The sequence below is a fragment of the Biomphalaria glabrata genome, chromosome 6 (assembly GCF_947242115.1).
Source record: "Biomphalaria glabrata chromosome 6, xgBioGlab47.1, whole genome shotgun sequence".
NCBI classification, from domain to species: Eukaryota; Metazoa; Mollusca; class Gastropoda; family Planorbidae; genus Biomphalaria; species Biomphalaria glabrata.
This window is the reverse complement of record NC_074716.1, coordinates 9554017-9581840: the sequence shown is the minus strand read 5'-3', so window position 1 is coordinate 9581840 and position 27824 is coordinate 9554017. Positions and strand designations below refer to the sequence as shown.

General features: G+C 33.9%; 1 protein-coding gene across 2 annotated transcripts; it reads left to right on the top strand.

The window, feature by feature from the left end:
• Positions 1 to 1338: 1338 nt before the first annotated feature.
• On the top strand, positions 1339 to 26348 carry LOC106080345 (uncharacterized). Of its 2 annotated transcripts, none has more exons than XM_056033187.1 (9): positions 1339 to 1497; positions 1773 to 5387; positions 15105 to 15933; positions 16531 to 16581; positions 16775 to 17455; positions 18320 to 18508; positions 18706 to 18810; positions 19910 to 20020; positions 21823 to 26348. In XM_056033187.1, the coding sequence occupies exons 3-9, from the start codon at positions 15147 to 15149 to the stop codon at positions 21873 to 21875; spliced, it is 1977 nt and encodes a 658-aa protein (XP_055889162.1). In that variant the 5' UTR covers positions 1339 to 1497; positions 1773 to 5387; positions 15105 to 15146; the 3' UTR covers positions 21876 to 26348. The 2 variants fall into 2 exon arrangements, with proteins under 2 accessions (XP_055889162.1, XP_055889163.1); XM_056033188.1 differs by having other exon boundaries at positions 21813 to 26348.
• Positions 26349 to 27824: the final 1476 nt, after the last annotated feature.

Sequence of the window (27824 nt, the reverse complement as noted above, 5' to 3'; positions counted from 1 at the left end):
GATTCAGTTGTTTTATTAGGTCCTGTTACGCTTTAAAATGTTGAATTTCCAAACATTTTTTGGTCTTTACACCTTTGAATATATTTTACTAAAGCTTAGAATTTATTTTATTTTTTGTTACAAACGTGACAGTAGAACAATATCTGTTCGAAGTTTTGTTAACGTTAAATAAAGAGCTTTTGTTGATATTAGGATATTAATACTGTTTCTAATTGCAAAGCTTATTTCAATTCAATTGTCCGTCTGTCTGGTAAAAAGTGTGTACACGTTATTACTCCCACATCCATTCTCGAATCAAGCTGCACCTGACACAATTATTCATTGACATAGACAAGACATGAATCAACCAAAAAAGTAACAAGTCTAATAATTAATTACTTGTAATTCGTTATTGTGTTTGAGAGTGAAATGGAAAAATAATATTTCGGTATTGACAGAAATGGCTAAATCTGTAGGGTTTAGTCCCCTTAAACAATTGTTAACGTTATTTCTCCCTCACAAATTCTCCGATCAAGTTGATACCTTAAACAATTATTTATTGTACCCAACAAAACAAAATCAATAAACAAAAATACTCAATTAGTCAAATAATTATTGGTAATTAATTATTTTTGTTTGCCATCGAAAGGGGAAATAATTGAAATAATTTGTATATTATTGGTAGATAAAGTTTTAAGGACGGAGCTCTTCCCCATTATATAATTTTTTTTTAAAGATTCTTTTTTTATTACATTTTAATACATGTGATATTTTTTTTTATAAACTGTCATTGGTTCAACAGAAGAACATACCAACTGGAAATATTTTTTTGGGTGGCCGGGTGGGGGGGGGGGGGGGGGGGAGGGGTGACACCATAAGCTGAACGCACAGCGTGACAAAAACCTATTGTTGATAATTATATAGGTCAGATTACCTTTTGTTCAGAGTAATATCCCCTGTAAAAACATCTAATTAAACTGCTGCATGTGGCTAAGTAGTCTTTACATAGTCTCAGCCACTACATTCAAATTGAACATTCATATCTTTTTTTTTTTTTTTTTTTTTTTTTTTTTTACTAAAATGTTCCTTACATACTTTTTGGTAGGAAACATTGTCCAGTTTATATTTGTTTGCATTTTTGTGGTTATATTTTATATGAAGCTATATTTATCATAGAGCATGCCAAATAAAAAAGGGAATTCCAATAATTATATTTGCGAAATTGTTATTCATTTTAGTACAACACGAAATGAAAAGTGTAATGTAAGCTTAGAAAATAAAAAACATAATATTTAGCAAACATACTTTCTAATTGTAGAGATTTAGTGCAATTTTTAAAGTTAAATATGTAAGCCATCAAATTATTTTTTGTTTCATATGAAAATCTAGATTTTAATTTTTAAATAGGGATTTTCCCTTTCAACAAACCCAGAAGCAATGTTGCCAGGAGTATGACATGGAATTAATTCAAAGGGCTCTAAAACATAATGCCAAACATATTCTAATCAAGTATTAAAAGTAAAGACTTTTTTGCTGTTTTTATACGCATGTTTAGCATAAGACTTTCTTTAATGAGTTTAACTGAGTCATAGATGCTTCTTATGTCATTAGTGTAAAGAGTGTATAGTACAGGGTTAGGGTACACAACCTTGTGGAGCACCCATACATAGTACTCGAGTTGACGATTTGGTGTTGTTGACTTTAACATACTGGGGTCGTTGGGTTAAAAAGTTTAGAACCCATGCTTGTACGTAAGGGCTTACATTTAAGTTAATCAGTTTGTTTATCATTAGATGTGGCTGTGTGGTATTGAAAGCCGAGGAGAAATCTACGAAGAGGACTCGTGCATATGTTTTGGGTATATCGAGATGCTTATAAAGCTGGTCCAAAAGCTATAGAATGGCATCCTCAGTTCCTCTAGCTGCTTTGTATGCAAATATATCACAAATCAGCTTGAGGTAAGTCTGTATATTTTGTGAATTGAAATACAACAGTATGAATAGGCCAATTCTAATGAAGGACTTTCCAGAGATCAACGAAAAGGCTTATAAACTTTTAGGTCAGTGTAGACCTACACACCATTCAAGCTAGAATTTCATATGAAGATAAACACATCGGAAACGACGCCAAGTTGCCATGTAATTTATTACTTTTGGTTTCCATTGTTTATACAATTTATTATCATTATTATTCCTGGTTATGAATTTTACTTCAGCCATTTGTTTGTGTGTATTTTGATAAAAAAAATTCAATTAAGCTTTGACTTAGAACGTGCAAGATCCATTATTTAATAAGCTAATTAATTATTTAATAGACGTGGGGAAAGACGTGAAATAAAAAATGTAGAACAAAAAAGAAATGGAAAGCTTTATAAAACGAAACAATAGTTTTTAACTGTAGCAATTATTAGAGTAAAAATAAATAAATAAACATAATAATTTTTATTCAAAAGCTTTACTTCTAACCGTACTAACCAAACTATGCCTTTATAGTACTGTAAAATGTTTATATAGTACAGTGCCTCTCGACATCTCTATTTCTGGATAAAGAGAGAGGGGTTATTACAGACGTCTCTCCGTTTCATTCACCACAATGGCGGTTGTTTAGTTTTCAGTAATTATAGAGTTTGCGAGATTTTACAGTTCTTTGTAATTTAAAACATTTGTAGCTCATGTGATTGTAAGTTTTGTGACTTAGAAATCTAAACGTAAAATTGAGAATGCGTGAAATGAACAATAAAAGTTCGATCTAGTTCTACTAGGGATAGATCTAAATCCAGATTTTAGAGCTTACAATCATTTGACCATAACTCAAAATTTCATGTAAAACTATAACCTTAAATTTGAAAAATTTATACTATTTAAATGTGTGTAATTTCCCTGATAACCAGATTCGTAGACCACATCTTTACATGTAGGCCTCATTTTATAAAATTTAAGAAAGGACCATATGAGTTTAGAACTGTTTATATTCTATCAGAAAGCGTTACTTCAACCTAATATCGTTTAAATAAATACACCAATTCCAACGAAATATAAGTCAGTAGTTAGGCAAAATATAAAAATCAAAAATTAATTCTTATGTTCTGGTTAGTGTTTTCTCCCCAAAATGTTTTTTCAGCATGTATCATATTAAATCTATGCCCTTATAAAATGGAAGACTTGGCTATGTTTTTCTTTTAGTATTTCACTGCCTAAGTTAGGGTTCATTGTCATCAATGCCTGATGCCATTATTTTCGCAATTGATTTCTTTTGAGCAAAATATGTTTTCTAAATTTATGTTTACACTCTGGGCTATGATATGATGAATCTGCTTTGGATAGTTGGCAAAAGATTTGACTACTATTTTTACATTTCTAAAACAAATACTCATAGTTAAGTTGTCAATGTTCTTTTCTTTTGAAAAAAAAAGTATAAAAAACCTATACCACGAAACAAAAGGTTGTGAAGAATGTTAAAATTACTAATGTGCAACAATAACTTAAAAAAAAAAGTATTATTTTTTTATTTTTTTTTATTTTGAAGGATTCTCATCTCTCTTTTTGTCTCTTCTCACCAGTTCCCCCCCCCTTTGCCGAGCTGTAGTCTCTTTTGTAGTGCATAAGGAAAAAGCTCTTCGTGAGAATATTGGATATGGATATCTTTAAATTTGTAGTTGTTGACTGGCTTATGTCGATGCCTCTGTCTATTTGTTTTGTATTTAATTTCCACATTCCTATACGTCGCTGAATAATTTACAGAACGGTTTGGGTGTTACACCTGGTCAGTGTGTTGTTGATTATCAAAAATAAAGTTATTAACTCTTTTGTGCCAGCGAAATGTTGCTGGCCAATGTCTGAAGAAGAGTTGAAGATAGTTACATCTGTTGGTACATTCCATCACTCCTCCCCCCTCCATGTCTTCTAGCTTCTGACAGGATATTATTTCTTCTTCGATCTCTGCCGTAGAGGTTTAAGCTGTCGTCTCATCAAGACGCACTCAGCCTATCTACAAGAGTTAAAAATCTGGGCCGACCAGGGGTACTAAGCAAGGTCTTTTAAACTGATCCGTTAATGTAAATGCTGCTTTAGGTTACGCTTCTATTGTTTCTAGGATAATTTTCTTTTGTGGAATGCTAGGACGTTTGTTTCTTCTATACGATTTAAATTTATTTTTTAGTTAAGATTGTCTAGGTATTGTGCATGATTTTCCGATTCCTTATGTTTCCTGTATCTCGAACAAGGAGAAAAAAAAAGCATTTAAATTTAGCAGACTTTTTCTAAAACCAATTTCTGTATGATTATGTTTAAAGTTATTTTCCCCTATAATAGGTCAAACACATATTTTTTTATATTGATTTGTCAAGTATTATAGTTAGAGTGCAAGTTCATTTCATATTGTATGTTTCTGCATCTTTTTGTACCCTGATAATTGTATTAGCAGGTCATTAAGTTCATTAACATGGTTGCCATCCTAACTAATGTATCCAAAAATCAAACAAAGCATTAGGGTTGATTAGAAGAAATTTCTATAAATCAAATAAGAACATAAAACTAAAATGTTTTTTAACCTTGGTTAGGCCAATAATAGAATATGCATCCTCTGTTTTGGGACCCCTCAACTCAAGTAAACATTTAGAAACTGGAGCAGACTCAAAATAGGACAAATTTACAAATGGGTTGCCTGAGCTAGCCAGAAAAACCAGTGACTTGTCAGAATTTAAGTCATTGGTTAATATGCAAGACTAAATGCATGACGCTTAGGAGGTAATCATCTTCTTTTTTGAAGTAACGTCTGTATCATATAAGATAAGATAAGATCTAGTCTTATTACCCAAAACTTTGAAGGGTTAATATTGAAATACACCCTCATTATTTTGTTAGATGAATACCGGGCTTGATTTTCAAATTGTCGTTAGTGATACTGAGTGTCTTTCAGTTATTACTGTTCGTATGGCAAAATAATAATCTAGAACTATATTACATTTTATTTAGCGTAATGTTCTTGATTGACGTTTTATGACGTTAAATCATGTTGATGTTTTTACAAAGCTTATATGAACTCACTTCTGTCTGTCTGTCTGCGTGTCTGTCTGGTACATATTTTGTACACGTTTTTTGAACTTATTTCTCCCACTTCCCATTCCCGGATTAAGTTATAAATTTACACAATTATTTACTGTCACTAACAAAACATGAATCAATAAAAAAATACCTCAATAATTAATTGATTAGTTGTAATTTACTTTTTTTTACATAGAAAATGCAAATAAATATTACAGTATTGAGGTATCTGGCTATAAATGTGAAGTTCTTTAATTTATATAAGCTTTATTTAAAAACAATATTTTTTTTATATTTTTCTTTTTTCTTTTAGATCTGCCATAAAATCCTTAATCTCATTAGTCTTTGATTTAGATTAATTTTAAGGTAAGTTTTTTTAAAATATATTTTTATTGGCCTTTTATTTCTAGTAGTAATTTAATATACGCAGCTGTTGCGGCTAAAAAAGGAATGCACTTTTTGTTTCAAAATTTCTGTTTTTCGAAGATTCAGTACTTTAGGTATATTATTTTTACTCCAGTAAATATATTGTACTTTTATGTTGTTGAAATTTGAAGGTCATTTGCATAAAGTGCCGCAGGTGAAGTCTGACTCGTCATTTATAATAAAACTTGAAGAGTACAGCCTCTAAGTTTCTCTATACTAACCTGGCACCTTCAGATATGGTTTGTGTAATTCATATTTTAAGCAAAGCCTTGGTGCAGTTGTATATTTTTCGGTGAATGCTGTCATGGGTCTATCGTACCTACATGAAGCCTGTTGTAGTTTACTAGATTTTTTTAACACTTTCAATAATGTCCTCAACAAAGCGAAAAGGAAATGTTCTGTTCAACTGGCTTTTCTAAGACAAATTTCTGTGTGAATGTGTTTACAGCTATTTTTCATCTATAATAGCCATCATGGAAATTTTCAGGCATTTATGCAACAAGAAGTTTGACAACAGGAAAAATTTCAACAGCAAGCATTAATAAAATGATACAGTTTCTTAGCTTTTGTAATGTAATTAATTACAGTTAACTCATGCTGCATGTGAATTACCCAATACTCTTGTAATTAAGTAGCTATGTACCTGATAAAAGCATTTGTTATAAATCAATATCAGGGGCATAACTCATGAATTTAGGTTTGCCATTGTATCTAATCAGTTCTCTCCCTTGTAAAAAACATTAACACTAAGAGTTATAAGAAAACCCTATATGCAACACAAGCATTTTGTTTGTATGAGTTTGTTATAAAAAAAAAGGATTTTATGTTTAATATTATTTGTATGTATTTTTCTAAAGTGTATAGCAGTATAGCAGTTTAATCCTATAAGTGTAAGACATCAAATTTATTGAAATGTGAGCGTTATGTAAATGTTAAAATTCATTACATAATAATTATGGATCTTTGTCATATAATTTTGTAAATCTTAAACTTTGATTTGTGAAGCTATTATACTTTTTTGTTTGTTTTTACTAATATGCCTTCAGAACTGAAGATATTGTTCCCTAGCCAATTATAAATATGTAAGCTATTTATGAAAGTGTTCTGTAACGGAGACTTATTTGAAGCCGATTTTTTTCATACTGATATGTAGCAATGTTATGTGATGTACACATTTTATTCTATCGAAAGAAAATAAAATAAAGAAAATATCAAAATTTTGATATGAAATGTATTTTGTAAGAGGATTATATGTTGTCCTGTATTTTAAAGTACTTTTTTAGCTATTTAGTAATAAAAGTATGCTACAACTATGTGCACGTCTAAGTTATTTTACATTCACTGCTCTAAACTTATCTACGGCAAATGATTGTTAAAGTCAGCATTTAACTGATAATATATGGTAGATACGTAATATATAGGACCATCCTGATCTTCGTTTATATATTAATGAAACTGGTTACTATCGCAACAAAACAAAAACAAAACAAAAAATCCCTACAAAAACATTGTAACATAAAAAACTATTTTATCTCTTTCTCTTCTAATTGACGATACTATCATTGATAGAACACCCATCACCTTTGAATTCTATACAAAATAAAATATTGTTTGATTCTTCTTCTTCTTCTTAAACTGTCATGTAGAGTTGAGCCTTCGGCTCTTGGAACTCTTAGGCCAGCAAAAGTGAACAAGAGCTCCCTCTCACAGGCCTGTATGAGAACAGTACACTGTTTTGTCTGGCGGGTGGGTCAGACTCGCGGCAAGAGGCCGCGTATAGATCTACTGAGACCCCGCCATTTTTCTTTTCCATACCAGGCTAACCATGCGGGACACGCCATTTATTATGTAACGGCCCTTTGAGGAACAGCGGCTGGATTCTGACAAGGTTGTGGGAGCTTTTTTACAACTCCGCGCAGTGCAATGAGGATGCTCTCGCACCCCCTTAGGCACCCCCACGGGAGTCTTGTTTTGCTACCCTTTAGCCTAATCGTTTCCTCTTACGGTCGTTTCCACCCGGGCGCCACTATGAGGCAGGGCGGCATGCCCGGGATTGTCTGATAAGAAAGTTATAGAAGTTTAAACATAACTGGAAGTGAACTGCGAATGAGCAAAATGAATAATCCATTGGGTCATGGAGAACAATTACGGAGAAAAAGAGTTAAAATCTAGAGCTCAACAAATACAACTCTTCTTGAAGACATCGCACTTCACTCTTCAGATAACCTTGATAGACACAAACTGACATAAATAACAAAGAACCTTTTGATAATGGTGGGACACTTCTCTTGCGAAATTAAATATGATTTCAAAGTAGGTTGTAAGCTAAATCCTATCTTCACCGAAGGCTTCAGAGCCAACCACCTAAGTCTTTCCATAGCCCGAAATTCCGCTACATTCTATGCTGTCACATCGTAACCGTGGGGGGGACCATCACCACACGTATGGGCCCCTTTGGGAAACGGGCTGATGGGGGTTTCGGACTGGTTTAGTGAGCCTTTTTTACATCCCTACCACGTGTAATGTACCCTCGCTAGAGGGTACGTGTGGTAGCCCACTGAGAGCTATGTTAGTTACATTTCTTGGCCTATTCACTTTCCCCGGGCGGACGTTTCCACGGAGGCGCCACGCCGAGGCGACGGTAGCTGGAATATCCTCCAGCATCGCACTCCAGCTTTCCTTATAAACGGAAACTCTGTCTGTAAGCTCCATTGAACTTCGATGTTCATTTTGTCTCCGACATTTCATACCCTGTCAATGACTCGAACAGAAAGGAAAGCTAAGCCAAGGAATACTGTATGCTGGGATTGAATTATAGAAGGAGCCTGAAACTTCCAGAGCGACAACACTCCCAAGAGTCGACAGGAAACTTGCTGACGTCAGTTTCCGAGAAGAAGGCAGGATGCTGCAAAGTAGAAATGGGAATTTTAAAGTTCGGGCTCGGTTCGGTCAGATTTAAGTTCGGGTTCGGTTTGGTTCGATGACGAGTATACCTCGGGTTCGGTTCGGTCAGGTCTAAAGTTCAGGTTCGGTTCAATGTTATGTAAATAGGTAATAGCAAAACTGTGTACATGTAATAATGTTTAATTCATGTAAAACATTATTTGGCCGGTGGGCCATGTTAATTTCAAACACTCATGTCATAACAGAAAATATACAAAAAAAACATAACATAATAAAGCGCTTGGCTTGCGATCCGATGGGTCCCAGGTTAGAACCCTGGTGGAGACTGAGATTTTTAATTTTGGGTTTTAAGGTCGCCTCTGACTCATCTGAGTCCCCACACTTTCGACATTAGACTATGCCTAGATAGATTTTCCGTTTATAATAAAAGCTGGAGTGCGATACTGGACATGTTTTACATTAGAAACCGATGGTTATAATTTTTTTTAAAGTTTCCCATTCAGACCTTACGATCTATAGAGTCACGGTTAACGAGGGTTTCATGTAACCATCACAACGACCGCCTTTACTTTTCCCCAACTAACGTTAGGTACACATTAGAGCTTGGTCGACTCATAGGTGACCTTAAAACGCAAAATTAAAAATCTCAGTCTTCACCAGGATTCTAGTCTGGGACCTCTTGGATCGCAAGCCAAGCGCTTTATGACTCAGCAAACTCGCCTCCCACTTGAATATTATATTTACACTAATTCATGAGATGTAGGAAGTTTAATTAAGGGCCGCTGGTAATATCAGGCTAGTCCGATATAAACTGCTTAGTGGTATACAGATTAGGCAGCTCTCCATACAGTTTTTCTTCCATAGGAGTGTTTTGAGGACAGTATCATTTTCGGACCTCTCGATAAATTATGTATCTTCGGAGGACACGGTTAGTATTCTTAAAGAAACATAATGTGTCGCTATAATAATAATAATAATATAAGGACTTGTCACAGCAATATAGAAACATGTTATTAGTGCTAAAATTATGAAAAGCATATTCTAACGTCGAAAGTGTGAGGACTCGGGTGAGTCAATCGAATACATTATGCTCAGCTTATCAGAATCTGCCTGCCTAGGTCTACATATCAAGTTGTGAAACGAATCTATCAACACCTCGCCTAGACACATGATCTTATTGTGAAAAATACACCTTGTTAAAACGAATACTCCCCACAGAAGGTCCAATCACGACTAGAACCGGTTACCTATTTTACTGGGATTTACTTATTTTGACTGACAAGATGAATCGCCCTTATTCATCATCATCAAACTCCATTAGAGTGAGGGCTTGAGAGGCTCAAATCCTCTCTTGCAAAAGCCCTGGACAGAAACCCTGCTGTTTTGCCTAGTGCATAAATGTCGCCATACAGGTCGAGAATTTCGGGTTTCCCAGACCTGTCGAGACGGAGATCAGCAAGTCTGGGGCAGGCAAACAGAATATGAGGCACGGTTTCCTCTTCTTCCCCGCAGCGGGGGCCACCTTGAATCAAAATTTGGCCATAGCCGCGAGAAATATGTGCCAACAGGACAATGGCCTGTCCTGTTCTGTGCTATAATAGCTTGCTCAGACCTGGACAGCCTCCACCACGGGGAAGTGCGGTCAGGGCGCCTCATTCGCTCCAAGACTCCACGGGCTTTTTGGGAATTTTTTTCCAGCACTCAAACCACTTTTCCATTTCTCTTTTTTGTATTATAGCCAGGGCTTGATGAAAGCTTACAGCCTGTTCAGTGGGTGGAATTTGCCCTTCCTGGTAGGCCAAAGAGTCTGCAATTGTGTTGCCAGTCACACCTATGTGACTCGGTACCCACTGCATTATTACAGGGGTGCCATAGCGTTGTTTAATGTTATGTAAGCCATGATGACAGTGTTGATATTGGGGGGCCATGGTCCGGGGCTTTGCAAAGCCTGAAGTACAGATTTTGAGTCAGTGACCACAACAATCTCTGTTGCCCTCAAATGTCCCTCGCCAAGTTGAGAGTCAATGACTTTTAAGGCTTCACAGACTGCCATGGTCTCCGCATCAAAACTGCAAACACTACCACATGGTCCAAAGATTTTGACTGTGTAAGAGCTAAGAAAGTCGATGTAGGCTCCATAGCCTGATCTTCCAGAATCTATTGATGCCAACCCATCAGCGTATGCAAAAATAGCACTGGGCTTGAAGGTATTAATGGTCTCCAGAGCTAGGATTTGAAGATCGTTAGATCGCCCTTATTAACTGTTTATTGAAAGAAAAAAGAAAAATCCGCAACAATAGTCGCAGTAGGCCTACCACTATCTCTTAATATAAGGAAAACAGAAATGAAAAAATCAAAATATATATGAGAACCTAGGTTTAGAGATTAAGCAACTATGGAAGTTATCCAAAATTACAATGTAACCTGCTTTTATATCAAATCAACCGAGGTGATAATGACTATTGACCTCGCAGACATCTTCAAGGCCCTTAATAACATACCTAAGAATAATTAAGAAAATTCTCGTTGCCTGGCAGAGGGCGGTTCTGCTGCAGATGTGGCACTTCACCGGAAAATTCGTCAATGGATATTGCTTAGGGACTACAATGAAATTGGTTTCTCTTTCACAAAACACAAGCCTGGCAGCACCAAAAAATGAATACTCGTTTGTTTCTAACATAAAAATAATCTTTAATAATAATAATAATAAACAAAAACTTACGAGAAGCATATTATGAAACTCAATATTGTTGACAAATGCCAAAAATGTGGAAATGTGGGTGAGTCAATTGAACACATAATGTCAGGATGTTCAGCCTTATCAGAATCTGCCAGCCTAGGTCGCCATAACCAAGTTACAGAGCTAATACACCAGCACTTGGCTTTGACAGCACTTTGGCATGACTAAATGCATGACGCGTAGGACGTAATCATCTTCTTTTTTGAAGTAACGTCTGTATTATATAAGATATATAAGATAAGATAAGACATACAATTTGATCGGTAAGGATACACCACAAGAGGTTCTCGAGTCTACTGAACATCTGCTGTACTGGGATAGGCCTATTCTGACCGACAAAACGGTAGATTTCAATCATCGATAAAAAAGAAAAAACCGCTACCATTATCGATATCGCCGTACCACTGTCTCATAATTTAAGAAAAACTGAGATAGAAAAACAAAGAAAATTTGGGAACCTAGGCTTGGAGATTAAGCGTCTATGGAAATTGTCCAAAATAACAATATACCCCATAGTTATATCAACCGAGGGGATAATAACAACTGACCTCACAGACACCTTCCAGGCCCTTAACATTCCTAGGAACATCTTCGTTGCCTGTCAGAGGGCGGTACTGCTGCAGACCTGCCACATCACCAGAAAATTCCTCAGTGGAAACTGTTAAAGGGACTACGATGAATTTTGTTTCTCTTTAGCGAAACTCGACCCTGGCAGCGCCAGAGAATGACTACTCGTTCATTTCTAATATAATAATAATAGGACTCTAAAAATGTCACAAACCTTTTACGACCGAAACTTGCATGGAAATACATTATCCATACAATATGCCACGGCTTTGTCTGCATCAGGTGTGGCCAAAATGAAGGTCCACACTGGGCTAGCGTTGTCATGTGAAACATTGTACTCATCCATGAATATCGGAAACGAAGACATTGAAAAAAAACAACAACTTCGTAGTTGTACAATTCAAAAGATAAAATTGTACATATGTCTAAATATTTTAGTTGTCAACAATGTAATTTTTTCACTCGACATTAGTGACAGCTTTTACCTAAAATTCATAATAAATTATTCTCTTTTATCCGTCACGAGCCATCACTGCGACTGCGAATTCGATCCACTTCATTCTACCTTTCCTCTTGTTGTCTTTCTATTGTCAAGCATTAGATATCTAATAAATGCTGTTTGGAACAAAATGTAAACATCTCATTAATGTGATTTATGGATTTTCATGAAACAAAATATCCTAAGAAAAAAAAATCATAAATTATTTTGTTAAAAGTCTCGAAAATGAAAATACTTTCCATATTATATGTGTTATACTCATAGACATAAATAAATATAGACTGGAAGTAGGAAGTTATTTTTATTTGGGGGAAGTCAAATATGTTTTATGTACTATATCTATGTGAAAAAAAAAATGGCGGCAATTGAGCAATAAATTCTAGGACTAACATTTCAGCCAATATATAACTATGATCTTTAGTTTTGAAAAGTACAAAACTGCCATATTCCAAATATTTTGCCTTTGTTTCATAATCATAGACATGGGCAAATATATATAGGTTTGTGATGTGGATCTATGTTTGTTGACATGGCTTCTTTATTAATGTATGGCGGTCGTCTTATCCATTCAAATTGCTAGAATTAGTTTTTAGTCAAAAAAAGTCAAAGAAAATGATCAGAACGTGCTCTAATGTTCATAGTACGATAGGACAGGCAAGGGATCAATTCTAAAGGTTGAAAATTCATTTTCATCTTTGCTTCAATAAATTGAATATAATACTGTAATACACATTAACTTTCAGTAACTTGAGTAAGTGAGTAAGTCAGAATAATTCATTTCAGAATTAGCTGTATGTATTCATTAGTAATTGTCACTAATATTGATAGATCTAATATGACTAATATTTGTAATGACTAGGTCTAATACTTTTCATACTTTTTACTACTAACTATTTAAACTAATCAGTCTATCATCTATGATCCTATCATAATCTATGCATGCAGACTATAGACTAGATCTAGATCTAGTAATCTAGTTAAATCTAGTATCCGTATTACGGGATTTTTTTTTTAGCAGAAGACCCAAATAAGCTAAAATGGAAACATTTTATACCAAAAGATTATCCGAATGCTCGCCTGACATATATTTGGTAGGCACGATTACAGATATAATAATACAGAAAGGGTTCTATTAATTATATAGGTTATGGCTGAAAAAAGAACCTATAAATACTTTTAATTTTACACTGCTCATAACTGCTGTATAACTCATACAAACTTATCTTTTCCCAAATGTTTCCCATAATAATTTTTACTTTATCGTCCAGTCTATATATATATATATGTCTACGGTTGCGCAATGCATGATAAAGCTTGCAATCCGAGAAATCAAAAAAGAAATATGTTTGTAATTTATTAGCTTTAGCAAATTTGTATTTGAATTGACGTGAAAACAAATAAATTTGCAATAAGTCCTTTCTATAAATCTTAAAAGCAAAAAAAAGTCTGCAGAAGTTAACAAACAAAAGTCAGAAAATTTACACTTTAAACAAAGTATCGAAAATAAAATAAAAAAATTGCAGTAAATTATGTAATCTCTCTTAATAAAGAGTTTATGTAATGAATAAATTATAAACAAATACTCTGCAAAAATATGCATAACAAGATCAAAAAATCAAATTATACGCAGGAGCACTCTATAGAAAATTAGTCTCATTAAAAATACGTTATATATGGCTAATTTTATTACGAAATATGGTATGATGGTATGACTTTATTATTACAAAGCTGGTAAAAAGTTTGTATACGTTATTTCTCCCACACCCAATCTCGTGTCTAGCTGAAATTTCGCACTATTATTTCTGTTACCATACAAAACAAGAATCAATATAAAAAAAATCAACAAATTAGGTAATTAACTATTGGTAATTAATTATTTTGTTTGGTATCTCGAACAAGGTAAAGAAATAGTACTTGACTGAAGTGGTGGTAATACCTTAATTAGTCCTCTTTTAAGTCACCCCTTTAAAGTCAGTTTGAAACAAACAATAGATAACTTTACAATCTTCTGTTTCATAAGCAATTCTTTAGCAGAGTGGTTAGTACATCGTTACCATTTTTTTTTAAATAAATGCCTTAAAGAAGTGATTAAGGTGAAGCTTATCCAGATATCCCTTTATTTCTCCCTTCTCACCCCCCCCCCTAGGCCGTGTTCCCAACTGGTCCAGACAAGTGATACATTCATAACGTATTGAGAATACTAAAAGCATAAAATAGCGCTAAACAAACAATTGTTGTTCGTCTAGATCTGATACACATATAATGAAACGACCGATGCTAGCTCATAGATACAATTACTCTTTGTATAAACTTGGTTTTATTTAAAGTATTTTAAACGTTTTATACACTTTTAACTATAATGAAAAAAAGATTTAAATGTTTGTTTTTGTTTCTATGAGTATAACGGACCCAAACACCATTAGAGGAGAGGTGGTCGCTGGGCGGTAAGGCGCTTGGCTTCTGAACCAAGGGTCCCTGGTTCAAATCCTGGTTAAGATTAGGATTTTTTAATTTCGGGATCTTTGGGCACCCCTGAGTAAATCAAGCTCTAATGGATACTTGACATTAGTTGGGAAAAGGAAGGGCTGGAGAAGGCATGATTGTGCTGGTCACATGACACCCTCGTTAAACGTAGGCCACAGACACATGTGACCTTTACATCATCATCCCTTTAGATCACAAGAGGAACTTTATTTTGCTATTAAGCATTAGACTTAATTACGTTCTTAAAGTAGGGTTTAGTGCTGATCTGATGGTTGCTCCATTTAATAACAAGAGATTTCTTTTATCGGTACTTAACTATTATTTTGTAGGGTTGTCTCCCCCATGTCAAGATTTCAGAGGATGTGTCCGAAAATATTTATATTGACATTGAGACTTATGGATATTTTGGGGTTTGTTTATTTGATTACGGTTTTAAAATATATTTTGTTTATTTGTTTTCCAGGCACAACCAACATTTGGAGAAGTCCAAGTTACGAAAGTAAAAATGATGAGAATCAAATGCTTAGTAATCACTATTGCAATAGTTGCTCTGATTTTTCTAATACTTGTTCAATTTCAATTTCATGAAAGGAGCATGAACAGCCTCCTGGAATGTGAAATCTTTGACCTTAAAAGAGTGAAATTGTGGAAATCTCTTGACTATGTCATGTTATTTAAAAAGAATGTTTTTCTTTATCACATTGTTGAAGATGAGCCGTGTACATTTCTAAAGATTCAAGTATTATTCATTTGTGCAATGGCATTTGTAAAGAAACATCTCAAGTCCCAATACATCTTTTTAAATTCAGAACCTTTTAAACTCCGGAAATTACACTTCCTGAAAAAAATAATTCGTAAAGACCATAGAAATAAAGACTTTACTGATCCATTTATAAATATTAAAGAAATATTGTACAAATCCAAAGAGACTCCATCGATGAACTGCTGTGTTTTTCCTTGCTTCGCAAACTTAGCATCATTCCGTCCAATAGTCCATTATTTAAAAGTGAGTCCCATTTCTTTTATGGCTTTATCAGAGGCAGGATTTAAATACTCAGGACATAGACGTTTCATTGAGTGCACAAACTGCAGGAGGCAGATCGATGTACAGTTAGTCACAGGCGATCCACATAATGCTATTTATCACAACGAAGGATGTGCTAATATCAGAACTGACTCCTCTACCAATGAAATTATACAGGCTAGAGCAGTGTCTGACTCTAGTAACTCAAGTGAACTCAATTCCACCAACCATCAGGATGATATTAATGAACAAAATATTACCTTACCAGGTAAAGCTTTTTTTTTTTCATAATACCTCTATTGAACTCATAACTTCATGGAACCTGGAACTTTCTAGGTGGGCTCAAAAACGTGGATACGCATCTTGAAAACAGCTCTAACGACTTTCATAGAAATTTTACAGTTGCTTTATATTGTTGGGAAAAGAATTATCAGCTCGTTGGCCATATTGGTAAAGCTCACATATATATATATGTATATATATATATATATATATATATATATATAAAATATTTATTTTATAAAGGCTATACGTCTTCGGGTATTTCCGCATTTAGACATGATTCATTCATGAGTAGATATAATAAATCAATGTTTAGGTATATTTTGCGCATCGTCTTTTAAGTCAAGAACTAAAGGGAAAGTGCTGATTATCAAACTTTTCAGAAATTCAACGCAGATTATTAAATAATAAAATTAAATAGATTTCAATAATGTTTTAAAGCTAAACATTAGAGTTGAAAATAAAATAAACCCAACAATAACTGTTTAAAAAGTAATTCAACTTTAATTGAAATATATGATTTATGTATTTCGAATACAAGTTGAGTAGTTCAGATAACTGACTTTTGTTCTATGTATTACAGATATGGAAGAGTTACAGGACTTCACACATGTCACCACTAATCAAAGCTTCTGTGAGTACAATACCTAACAATTTGAATCTATCTAAACATTAAAAAAAAATTATCAATTTGAATACAAAGCAAAGCGAAGGAAGCTCAGAGGAGCATTAAATATGGAAAGTCTTTAATTTTATGAAGAACTAAAAAAAAACTGATTCTTATGCTAAATACTTTATGTCTAAATTGTTTTTATTGTTTCCAACAGTTGATAGAAACCATATTAGACCTTCTTTAACTCGAGATAATAATTGTTGTGCGGGTGCTGATCACAACGGATATTTATCTATAAATCATCTAGATCAGGACTATTCCAATTGGCCACGAGAGATAGTTGACGACTCATTCTTACATTTGTTGCACGTCTTAGCAAAACTTACTGTTAAAATAGAGTGCAGAGGCATCGGATCATTTGGCAACGGTCATGTCATGCTTTTCCCATGCAAGGATCTACCTTCACAAGGTGGAGTCCCTTCACAAGGTGGAGTCATATTTGTTACCAGATCTAGCCATTTTTTATCCAATGACATTGCTAGGGAAGCAGAAGTGACCTTGACACTTGATAAATCAGGAACGTTGAAACTTAGGGGAAATCGTGCCTTCAGACATAAAACCACGGGTATTTATCAGTCAGTATTGGTTTGTTTCACGAATGATTCGCAGGTCATTGTTGAACTAAATGATTTGCAACGACAGATGAATCAACTGGCCAACAGCGTGCCTTCTGGTATAAGACAATACATGGCTAGAAAGGTATTAATTCTCAGTCATCATTATGGGAATGGGTTTTTTGTGTCTCTCGGAGATTCTTCAGTGGTGAAATATAGCATTGATCCAAACGCAGAAACAATGAAAACAAATATGTTGACATTGGTAGAAAACCAAAGTGGTAAATACTTTATAAACACTTTTTAATTTCACTAGTTTTACTTGGTTTTACTATAAATTATATGACCCTTTTTTTATTATAAAGATATCTTAGCTCACTCCATCTGTCTGTCTGGGTCGAATCTTTAAAACATTTTTTTTTATAAAGATATCTTAGCTCACTCCATCTGTCTGTCTGGGTCGAATCTTTAAAACTTTTTTTTTATAAAGATATCTTAGTTCACTCCATCTGTCTGTCTGGGTCGAATCTTTAAAACTTTGTTTTATAAAGATATCATAGCTCACTCCATCTGTCTGTCATGGGTCGAATCTTTAAAAAAATTTTATAAAGATATCTTAGTTCACTCCATCTGTCTGTCTGGGTCGAGGGTGATATGGTTTCGATTACTGGTAGTTTTTGGTTCATAGCTTCCGATATATAAAGACTCTACCATTTTTGGCATCGCCGTTTTTATTTAGGAAAAACTAAAATAGAAAAACAAAGAAAATATGGGAACCTAGGCTTGAAGATTAAGCCTTTATGGAAGTTGTCTAAAATAATATACCCCATTGTTATATCAACCGAAGGGTTTATGACAACTGACCTCACAGATATCTTCAAGGCCCTTAAAATTCCTAGGAAAATTATTGTTGCCTGTCAGATGGTGGTACTGCTACAGACCTGCCACATCATCAGAAAATTCCTAATTAGTCCTAAATAGTAATAATAATAATCTTCATTATTAGTGAGGAAATTTGTTTTACTATTGTGCATTACAAAAAAAAAACAATAGAGGATTAGAGCAAACAATTTATACGATAAGACACGAAATATACATTCCTACCCAAGTTTCTCTTGAACAAGGCAATTGTTGTTCTCTTTAAGATGACGAATTTACAACATTGACAGATGCAGGACAAAGGCGGAGAATTGTGAACATCGAAACTGCACAACGAACTCTAACAAACACAGCTCATGGGGAGATGAATTCGAGCCATCACGCCAAGGAAAATAGAGACGGTCCTGAGAATGTCAACACGGAAGCACAAAATAGTAATGAAAACATGAATATGGGTAAGTCCTTGGATCTTTTGTCTCCTCCTTTTCTTTCCACAAATAAATAAAATTATTGTATTTATGTTTTCTGTCTGTTGGAATGTATGTGATGTACAAAATGTTATAGTCCTTATAATTTTTTTTTTTTATGTTTTTTAAAAACGTTTCTTATGTTTCTTACGTTTCTTATGTTTCTTATTTTTAATGTCAAACAGCTCAGGAGATGCTTGCGGTAGAGAGGGATTCAGCAGGGAGTCTTATAGAACACATCCAAACTGTTCGGAACGATGTCAGCCGGAACACTGCCCGGAGTGGATCGCGTAAGATACTGGCTTTTTCTATATTACAAAGCTTATATCAACTCACTCTGTCAGATTGTTTGGTAAAAAGTCTGTACACGTTATTTCTGCCCCCCCCCCCATTTCAGATGAAGCTGAAATTTTGCAGAATTTTTTTCTTTACAATAAAAAAAAAAACACAATTAGTTCATAAACTATAGGTAATTATTTATTTTGTTTTCCATTGAACAAGACAAAGAAATTGCACTTGATGTGGTGGCATAAGTTGAATTAGTTCCCTTTAAATTATGCAGAGTCGTCGCTTTAAAGTTTGAAGTTAAAAATAGATAACTATTAATCTTCTATTTTCATAAGCACTTCCCTAGCACAGATGTTAATGTGTTGGCTTGAGGAGGCTCCTCGAGTTCGAATTCAGATCGTTTTTATTTTAATGCATTTAAAAAACGTTCACGGTAACATTTTCACATATAACCCCTTTTTTTCCCCCACATTTGATTTGATTACATGACTGTTTGTAAAAAAAAATGTTGTAAAATGTTTCGGATGTTCCTTCAGAGTTGAAGATAGTTTACTTCCTAGTCCAAACCTCCCGCAGGACGACGGGGGATAGGAGCGGACAGGGTTTGAACCCTCGACCGTCGATAAATCTGAACGACTGTCCAGCGCACAAACCGCACGACCAGGCAGCCATCCTGATCTAAACTAATTGATACTACTACCCTAAATTTTAGCTTTGTGGTTTTAAAGTCTTTTAAAATTATTTTTTTTTCTCCTTTTTTAAGTTCCAACTTCTTTAATGCTATTTGAAAAAAAATAAGTTTTTTTTTTTTTTACTTGTGCTATAGACAGGCTTATTTATCACCCATATTGAAATTTCTTAATGCTACAAGAGGATGAGAATAGGAAACGAAACTCTTGTTGTTCCAAAAAAAAAAAAGGGCACATAATTAAAAAATAACATTTTTAATTTGGCATAGGTTATCAACTCCTCCTGTATTCAGGAAACAAAGAAATGCTAGCTATACATAGATTAGCCGCTAATCTGAAAATATCCCACGATTGATATACGTTTAAATTATATATATATATATTGAAAATGTGTTTGTTTCTGTTTGTTTAGTTGGTGACATTGACTATTCCAAACGAGAAATTCGCCTCAAGAGCTTTGAAATTTGGAAAGGACACCATCCATTGGATCCACGGGACTTAAGTTTGTTCTACTATTTTAAAGGTAGTATGTATTGGAAAATCATTACACTTTAAAAGATCGAGTACATTAACTTTCAGAAATATAAAACTATTTTGGTATCAAACGAATGGCTTATGAGAATGAAAAGCTTTAAATGTGATGAGCCAACGTGTTAAGGGCGGGAAATAATTGAGGCCAGAGAACATATCTAAGTCTAACCAGGTTTAAATAGTTGGTAACAAATGTTAGTTGGTGCTATTCTTGAAGAAAAAAAAATACCTGTGAAATTCTCTTCACGTGCAATACCTATGATAAAAATATATCACTGTATGATTACAGGTCGTTGTTGGGCTGTAGCTTCAGAACATTATCCCAACCAAACCATTTAGCATTATTTTCTTAATACAGAACTTGGATAAAACTTTAACTTCTTGTTAATTAAAAACGAATTGAATTAAAGTGTACACCATTCAGTTTCAATGTGTGTACAGGTAGAGGCACAATGATGTTGAATAATTTAAACAAAAGATACTGCAATACATTCTTCTGTCTCCCTCTCCCATTTCAACTAATATTTCTTATTACTTTTTGAAACCTCCCTTATTTTCCTTTCTTATAAACGTATCCTGTCTGAAACTTACTCAAGGTTACATCAGAATACTCACGCACACTCCATAACACCTTGGTATCATAAGGGCAGATGATGTAAAAGTCATCTCATCTGTTTCTTCGGCCAGCGAACAAGGTGTCATGTGACCAGCGCAAGATCAACCGCATTTATTTTCCCCAAGTAAAGTCCTTCGGCACAATAAAGTTGGGTGGTCTCAGGAGCGCCCTAAGATTCCCGAAACTCAAAATCCCAGTCTTCACCGAGATTCGAACCCAGGACCCCAGGTTCGGAAGCCTAATGCTTAACCACTGAGCCACCACGCCCCCTATTTATATATATATATATATTGTTTAAAAAACAAACATAAACTTAAATTTGGTTTCCTAAGAAGACTTTATTTGACATATATATATATATATATATATATATATATATATATATATATATATATATATATATAATTCTGACTTGAAAATATACATATTTCTTACATCAAAAAAAATATATATAAAGTTAACTTCAAAATTATATAATTCCTCTTCACACAATTAAGGGCCTGATTATAGTATGAGATGTTGGAGCTGCCAGCTCGTCATTCGCATAGATCAACATTCGAGTATACAAATCATTGAAAAACTTGCACAGGAGTTAAGAGAAGGGCGCCCTATTGGCTGCCTCTGCGCACAAATTCTACCTTTATTAGCTTCAAAATAAAAAAGATTAAGTTCTTCATCGGTAAACTGATTTATAGAAAGTGCACCGACCTATTTGTAGGAGACCCTGCTGAAGCAACATCAAAACAAGGGAGCACGAAATCTTCCTCAGCAACTGTGTCGTGCTTTGAACATTTCAATTGTTTTATTTCAATAGTATAAATGCATGCTTTTTTATAATTTATTTTTCAGACATGTATAACGACTTGTCTTATATTTATATCATATTTTTGCCTTATATATACGCTTGAACCTAATAGACCCTAATGTCACTAAGCTTAAGTCGTTCATATAACGACCTTCAAATTCTAGCACTGGAGACTATTAATGCCTTCAAGCCCAGTGCCATTTTTGCATATACTGATGGGTCGGTATCAATAGATTCTGGAAGAGCAGGCTATGAAGCCTACATCGAAGTATTATTGAGGTTCAGATGTAGCATATGGATCATATGACTGCCATTTTTTATTTTTAATTATTCTTTTTTTTTCTTGTTTTCTATTTTGGTTAGTTATCTGAAGAAATCATTGATATGTGCAAAACATTATTGGTAAGCGTGTTTTTCTTTTTCTAAACTAACTTTGTGCTAGAGCCTGCTTTTCTACTTATGAAACTTAAAGTGCATCATAAATGTATGTTTTAATACTAAAGAATGCATTGCCTGTCTTTAGTCAAAACATGGAAAGATTGATCAGAAAAATGATGAAAAACTAGAGTGTTAACCAGATTAACACATTAGCGTGGGCGTAGCCAGGATTTTTTTCGAAGGGGGGTTGACCCCAAAACCTTCCTCTGGCTACGCCTATGCACATTAGGTAAAATCACTTTAAAACACAAATATGTAATAAAAAGTTAAGTATTGAGTTATGCAACTAACATTAAGCATTCAAAGCTGTATGTTACTGTTGTATAATGACGTTTTGTGTGTGTATTCGGTGCGGAGTATACATAGGAAGCATTGATAATCGTATTTCAAAATATTTTGTGAGTGTGAACTTTTTGAGCTGTAAAATCACATTTTTAAGCTTTTGCTTGTAACCTGAATTTTTTGGGTTGGCACCAACAATCTTTCACTGAGGCTTTTTTGACATTGTTTAGTTTGTTCATCTTTAAACCTCTCCAATCTTTCTCATTTTAGTTCCTTATGTTTTTCTTACAGGTTTTATTATGCCACCTCCACATTTCTCTATATCGCATTGTCTTCTAGTTCTATGGGACTATATTATTTGTTGCTTAAATAATTAAACTGGATAGTATAACAATTTATAACAAAAAATAAACAAAGAGGAGACACTGCGCTTTATACACAAATCTTATACATATCTATTATAATAATAACAGAAAGGGCTTCTCTTCGAGTCTGAACATTGTAGAGGACTCCAGTGGCTACGCAATCCTAGCTGTGACCTAAATATTTTGCCGCGCCCATCGCAGACATGCCCTTTGTCTGCCAGTGGTCCATTTAGGTTCTCTTTCCACAGTCTATTGCCTTAGATGACATAGGAGAGGGGCACCTGGTTGCATGCGGCCTCAGATGGAGACTGCTGGAGGTCATTCACAAAGTCCGCTGGATACACATTTGAGACCAAAAGAAAATCCGATGCCAAGGACAGACGCAGACTGCGAAAAGAAAATCTAATCAACCACATGCGGACAATGGTTATGCTTGCCCTGGATGTGGCAATATATGTAGGTCACAGTTGGGGCTGCGCAGCCACCGAAATAATGCATTCCTCACTGATCTTCGGACTTGAAGACAAGCCTTATTATATATATATCTGTGGCATTTTACGTCTCGAGAGATGATCTTTTCCTTTTGAAACTTCTTGTGTGACTAAAGAGGCCAATCGATGATACATAGCTGCGATCGCAGGTTGGGCATATGTAATCACCAGGCGCCGTTGCACTTTCACCATTCTTTCTGCTTCTGTTGAGTATTGCATCTGCAATCCTAGACCCGATATATATATATATGTGTGTGTGTGTGTAGGTAACTAGGTATGTAGATAGATAGATAGATAGATAGATAGATAGATAGATAGATAGATTAGATAGATAGATTATATAGATAGATAGATAGATAGATAGATAGATAGATAGATAGATAGATAGATAGACAGACAGACAGACAGACAGACAGACAGACAGACAGACAGATAGATAGATAGATAGATAGATAGATAGATAGATAGATAGATAGATAGATAGATAAGATGATAGATAGATAGATAGATAGATAGATAGATAGATAGATAGATAGATAGATAGATAGATAGATAGATAGATAGACAGACAGACAGACAGACAGACAGATAGATAGATAGATAGATAGCTAAATAGATAGATAGATAGATGGATAGATAGATAGATAGATAGATAGATAAGATGATAGATAGATAGATAGATAAGATAATAGATAGATAGATAGATAGATAGATAGATAGATAGATAGATAGATAGATAGATAGATAGATAGATAAAGAGAGAGAGACAATTATTACTAAATAAAAGAACTTCCATTTCAGAGATAGTCTACTAGATATAGATGTATTGATATACTATTTAGATAGAAAAAACATTTGAGCAAATATAAGTAGTGTCGTTGGCTATTCTTTTTTTTTATGTACCTATGGTACAAATATATTTGTTGAGTTTAGTTTCAAAGAATATGAAAAACACATCTATCTAGGCAGTGCGCTAAACATTGTGTCATTGGCCAGTCTATTTATTTAATAATAATAATAATAAATTTAATTTATAAAGCGCTGTTAACAAACATAATTTACGTTGCAAATTAGAAATATATATCAATGAAATCTAAATCTAGACTAAATAATTTAATAGTGTAAGCTGTAATATCTGTTAGCCCAATGCTATATATACGCTTTGTCTGAGTCATGTGCTCTTAACTAATTAGAAAAACTGTAGCTTTATACAGTTTAAATCTATACTTAACATTAACGACTTGATTAACATTTAGGACTTTGCATTATTAATTCTCTGCTTTAAAAAAATCTGTGTAGAATAACATTTGAATTTTTTGTATTTCTTCCCAAGAGAGCTAGTCATTACTGATTCGTTGTAAGCTTATTGTGTTGCAATCGCTCAGACTCCCATGACCCTTTAGCCGGCTCACAACAGTCCTTCTTCCTGTCTCTATATGTCTTTCACTAGTCGTGTTCAGTAGTGCTCAGATGCGCACCATTATATATATATATATTTGGCTTTAAGAGATGCTTGACATGTGTTCAAAAATTCATTGTAGATTTGTGTATATTTTTGTAATTAACTAGCGAGTTTCATTCAATTGTATTTATTTTGCTTTTTGTATGCAGTTTTTTTTTTGTTATATCAGATTTTTTATTGTGACAGTAAATTATCAGCTTCAAAACCCAACACTTTCAATGTAGCATAATCTATTAAATAGATGATAATATATTGACATCTATTTATATTTTTTTTTCATCCTGGTTTTGTGTAATCTTTACACTTTTAACATTTTGTTTTCAATAGTTTGTTGTACGTTCTTATTTGTGACCTTTTTGTTGGTGACCTGATACTCAGTTCTTAACATTTCTGCTAAATTTAGATTCATTCTTATCCTATTATTTTTAGTATTGAAAATATGGGAAAAATCAATCTTATATTTCTTCTTTAAAATGAGCGTTTTCTTTTATAAAATACTCAGAAAGACACAAAGATCAAAGCAGATTCCTCGTTCCATATGCTACTATAAATTTGTACAATTTCTCCTTCTTTTCTAGTGATATTAGAGCATGAAATGGGTTGCCTAAGCCAGTCAGGAAAAGCAATGACTTGTCAGAATTTATGTCATTGGTAACATGCATGACTAGATTGACCTAGGAACACTCGTAAGACGTAATCATCTTCTTTTTTTAAGTAACTTCTGTATTTCATAAGATATGCTTAGATATGCATTGTGTAACATTCATTGTAAAATTATTTCGAATTCCCATCAATCAATGTTAAATGGTGGTTATTTGTATTCACATTTTTACAAACTGCTACCTCAATTTTAAAACTACTTTTATTGGTTGTAATTATGACATGTTTTAGGAGTGCTACATGTCATACAGTCTCTTTCAAATCTAAGGCTGCTTTTTTATAAACACGTATGAATGCTTTGTTTCATAATATATTGTACATGCTTAGGATGTTTCTTCAGATTCTGAAGATAATTACATTTTAGCCCAAATCTCCCGCAGGACGAAGGGGAAGGCAGCAGGCAAGGCTCGAACACGGGACCTTCGTGACCAACCAACGTCCGTACACAGCGCATACCACATAACCATTCAGCCATCCTGTTTATGTTAGAATTGTACATTTTCAATGATAAACCTTTCTACATCAACCAATATATTGATCAATTAGCACAGGTTTATTTAAAATGTGTTGGTTGTTTTTTTTTTTTTGTATCCTTTTGTAAATTTTTTATTTTTTTAAGACCAAATGTATGTGTACTTAATTTATTCTGCACGTTTTGAAATAAGCATTATATATGCACATTTCAAAACGGTTTCGCAAGGTTGTTAACGCCGAAGGTGGTAATGGCTTTAAGCCCATCATTACCTATAAAATTTCACCTATGGCACGCGTCTCAAATAGCCTCTGACAATCAGTCCAACTCCTGGCCTTCACGTGTAGTTCAGATAATGAGCCTGGCGGAACCGTTATCACAAACAGGAGAAGGAACAAAGGCGAGCAACTGGCGCCTATATCAGTAAGCTTCGGGCAGAAGGGGCTAGTTAGCCTTGGTAGGCTACCCATCTAGGAGAAGGAAAACTCTGAATCCAAACCTTCGCTGCCTTGCTGCTATACCCAAATATGGGAAAGGCTTAGGGAGACAACCCTGAGGAAAAAAATCAGGAGCTGGTGACCCTTAGGCAGATTGTGGCAGAACCTGCGGCGCTACTGATCCCAAACTGTATCATTTAAAAACTTGAATTTAAATAATGTTAATATATTTATATTGTTGTATAAATTGTTAATAAAAATGAAGACTAAAATGTTCTTTGGACATTTTCAATTTGTTTCGTTAGTTTATTATTTCATGTTTCGTAATATCAAAAATGGTTTGTAGACATTTCGTTGCCTTAGGCTGGAATAATTATTTTCAACTCAATCACAGCAGTTTATATAACAGATAATGAATGTAAACCCTTAAAGTTTATTTAATGTTTAAAAGTTTTGATGTATTTAATGAGTTTTTAAATTTTTTTATATACATAACTTAAAAATTAAAGCTATTTTATACACATAACTTAAAAATTAAAGCTATGTTCATTAACAACGGAATAGCTATTGTGACCTTAGGATTAGGTCCAAAGACCAATGACGTCTGTACTGGCAGTGTATTCCAGTGGTACTCTTGATCCCGAAGTATATCACATAAGCAAAGTCAAGATATATAACTTACTAAACATACAAATAATAGATTTAACAAAGTCGCAGGTAAACAAAATAATAATAAGTTTATTTACGAACACAAAAAAAAACGAGAAATCCCAAATACGTAAATAGATGCCGTTCTCTCATATGTTAACAAAATATAATAAAATGATGAAAAGTCAAAATTGTAGGACAGATACAGGTAATAAAAATTAAATGAGTGCCCACACTGAGACACGCTTCTATCTGGTCTCAATAACACAATATCTTAAAATAACGTTCACACCTTACATAGTCATTAGAGCAGGGCCGGCCTTAGATAATTGGAGGCCCTAGGCGAAGCGAAATGGATGACCCCAAATGAAATATTTAAACAAAAATGTATAACCGAAAATATGCTATGAATTATAAACCGTCCTGTTTCCAAATTTAAATCAACCAATAAGTTAACATGATATAGCGCCGATAGCGCTAATGTGTTCCATGGAGGATACATGATCAACAGACTAGAAATAACGTTTCAGCAAAAGGAAGAAACTATGGTCTTCTAACATATGTAGTCTAACAAATAGATGTTAATGTATATCTTGAGGAAAGAATAAAAAAATAACCACGTTATTGGTGACACAGTGAAGGCTGTTTTGACCGCTATGAGCTTTAAAAAAAAAAAAATCATCTTCAAAATGAAATTAAGCTTACATCTTTTTTATTTTGAACACACTTTGGTGGATTACACACTCGACTACAATGCTTCTTTTTATTCAATAAAGAGTTGGTTGGATAAATTAATAGAAGTGCAGGAATATTCAGCGTACCGACTATTACAAGCAGATAGATTCTATAATATTGAATACAATGGACTGTAAACTAGTAGGTTTAAAAACAAGTTAATCTTGATATGATGGATAAACAATGTCAATAGTAATGGTGATAATTACTTTCTGTCTCTCTCTCTCTCTTAAAAGATAAGTTATGTTAGTAGCAAATGCAAGATACAATAGCTCTATTAACAATCCAACACACTACATTCAATGTAAAGCATAAATTCTCACATTATGACATGGTTACACAAATAAAGTATCGACAAATATACTTGTTTGTATTATATAATTAT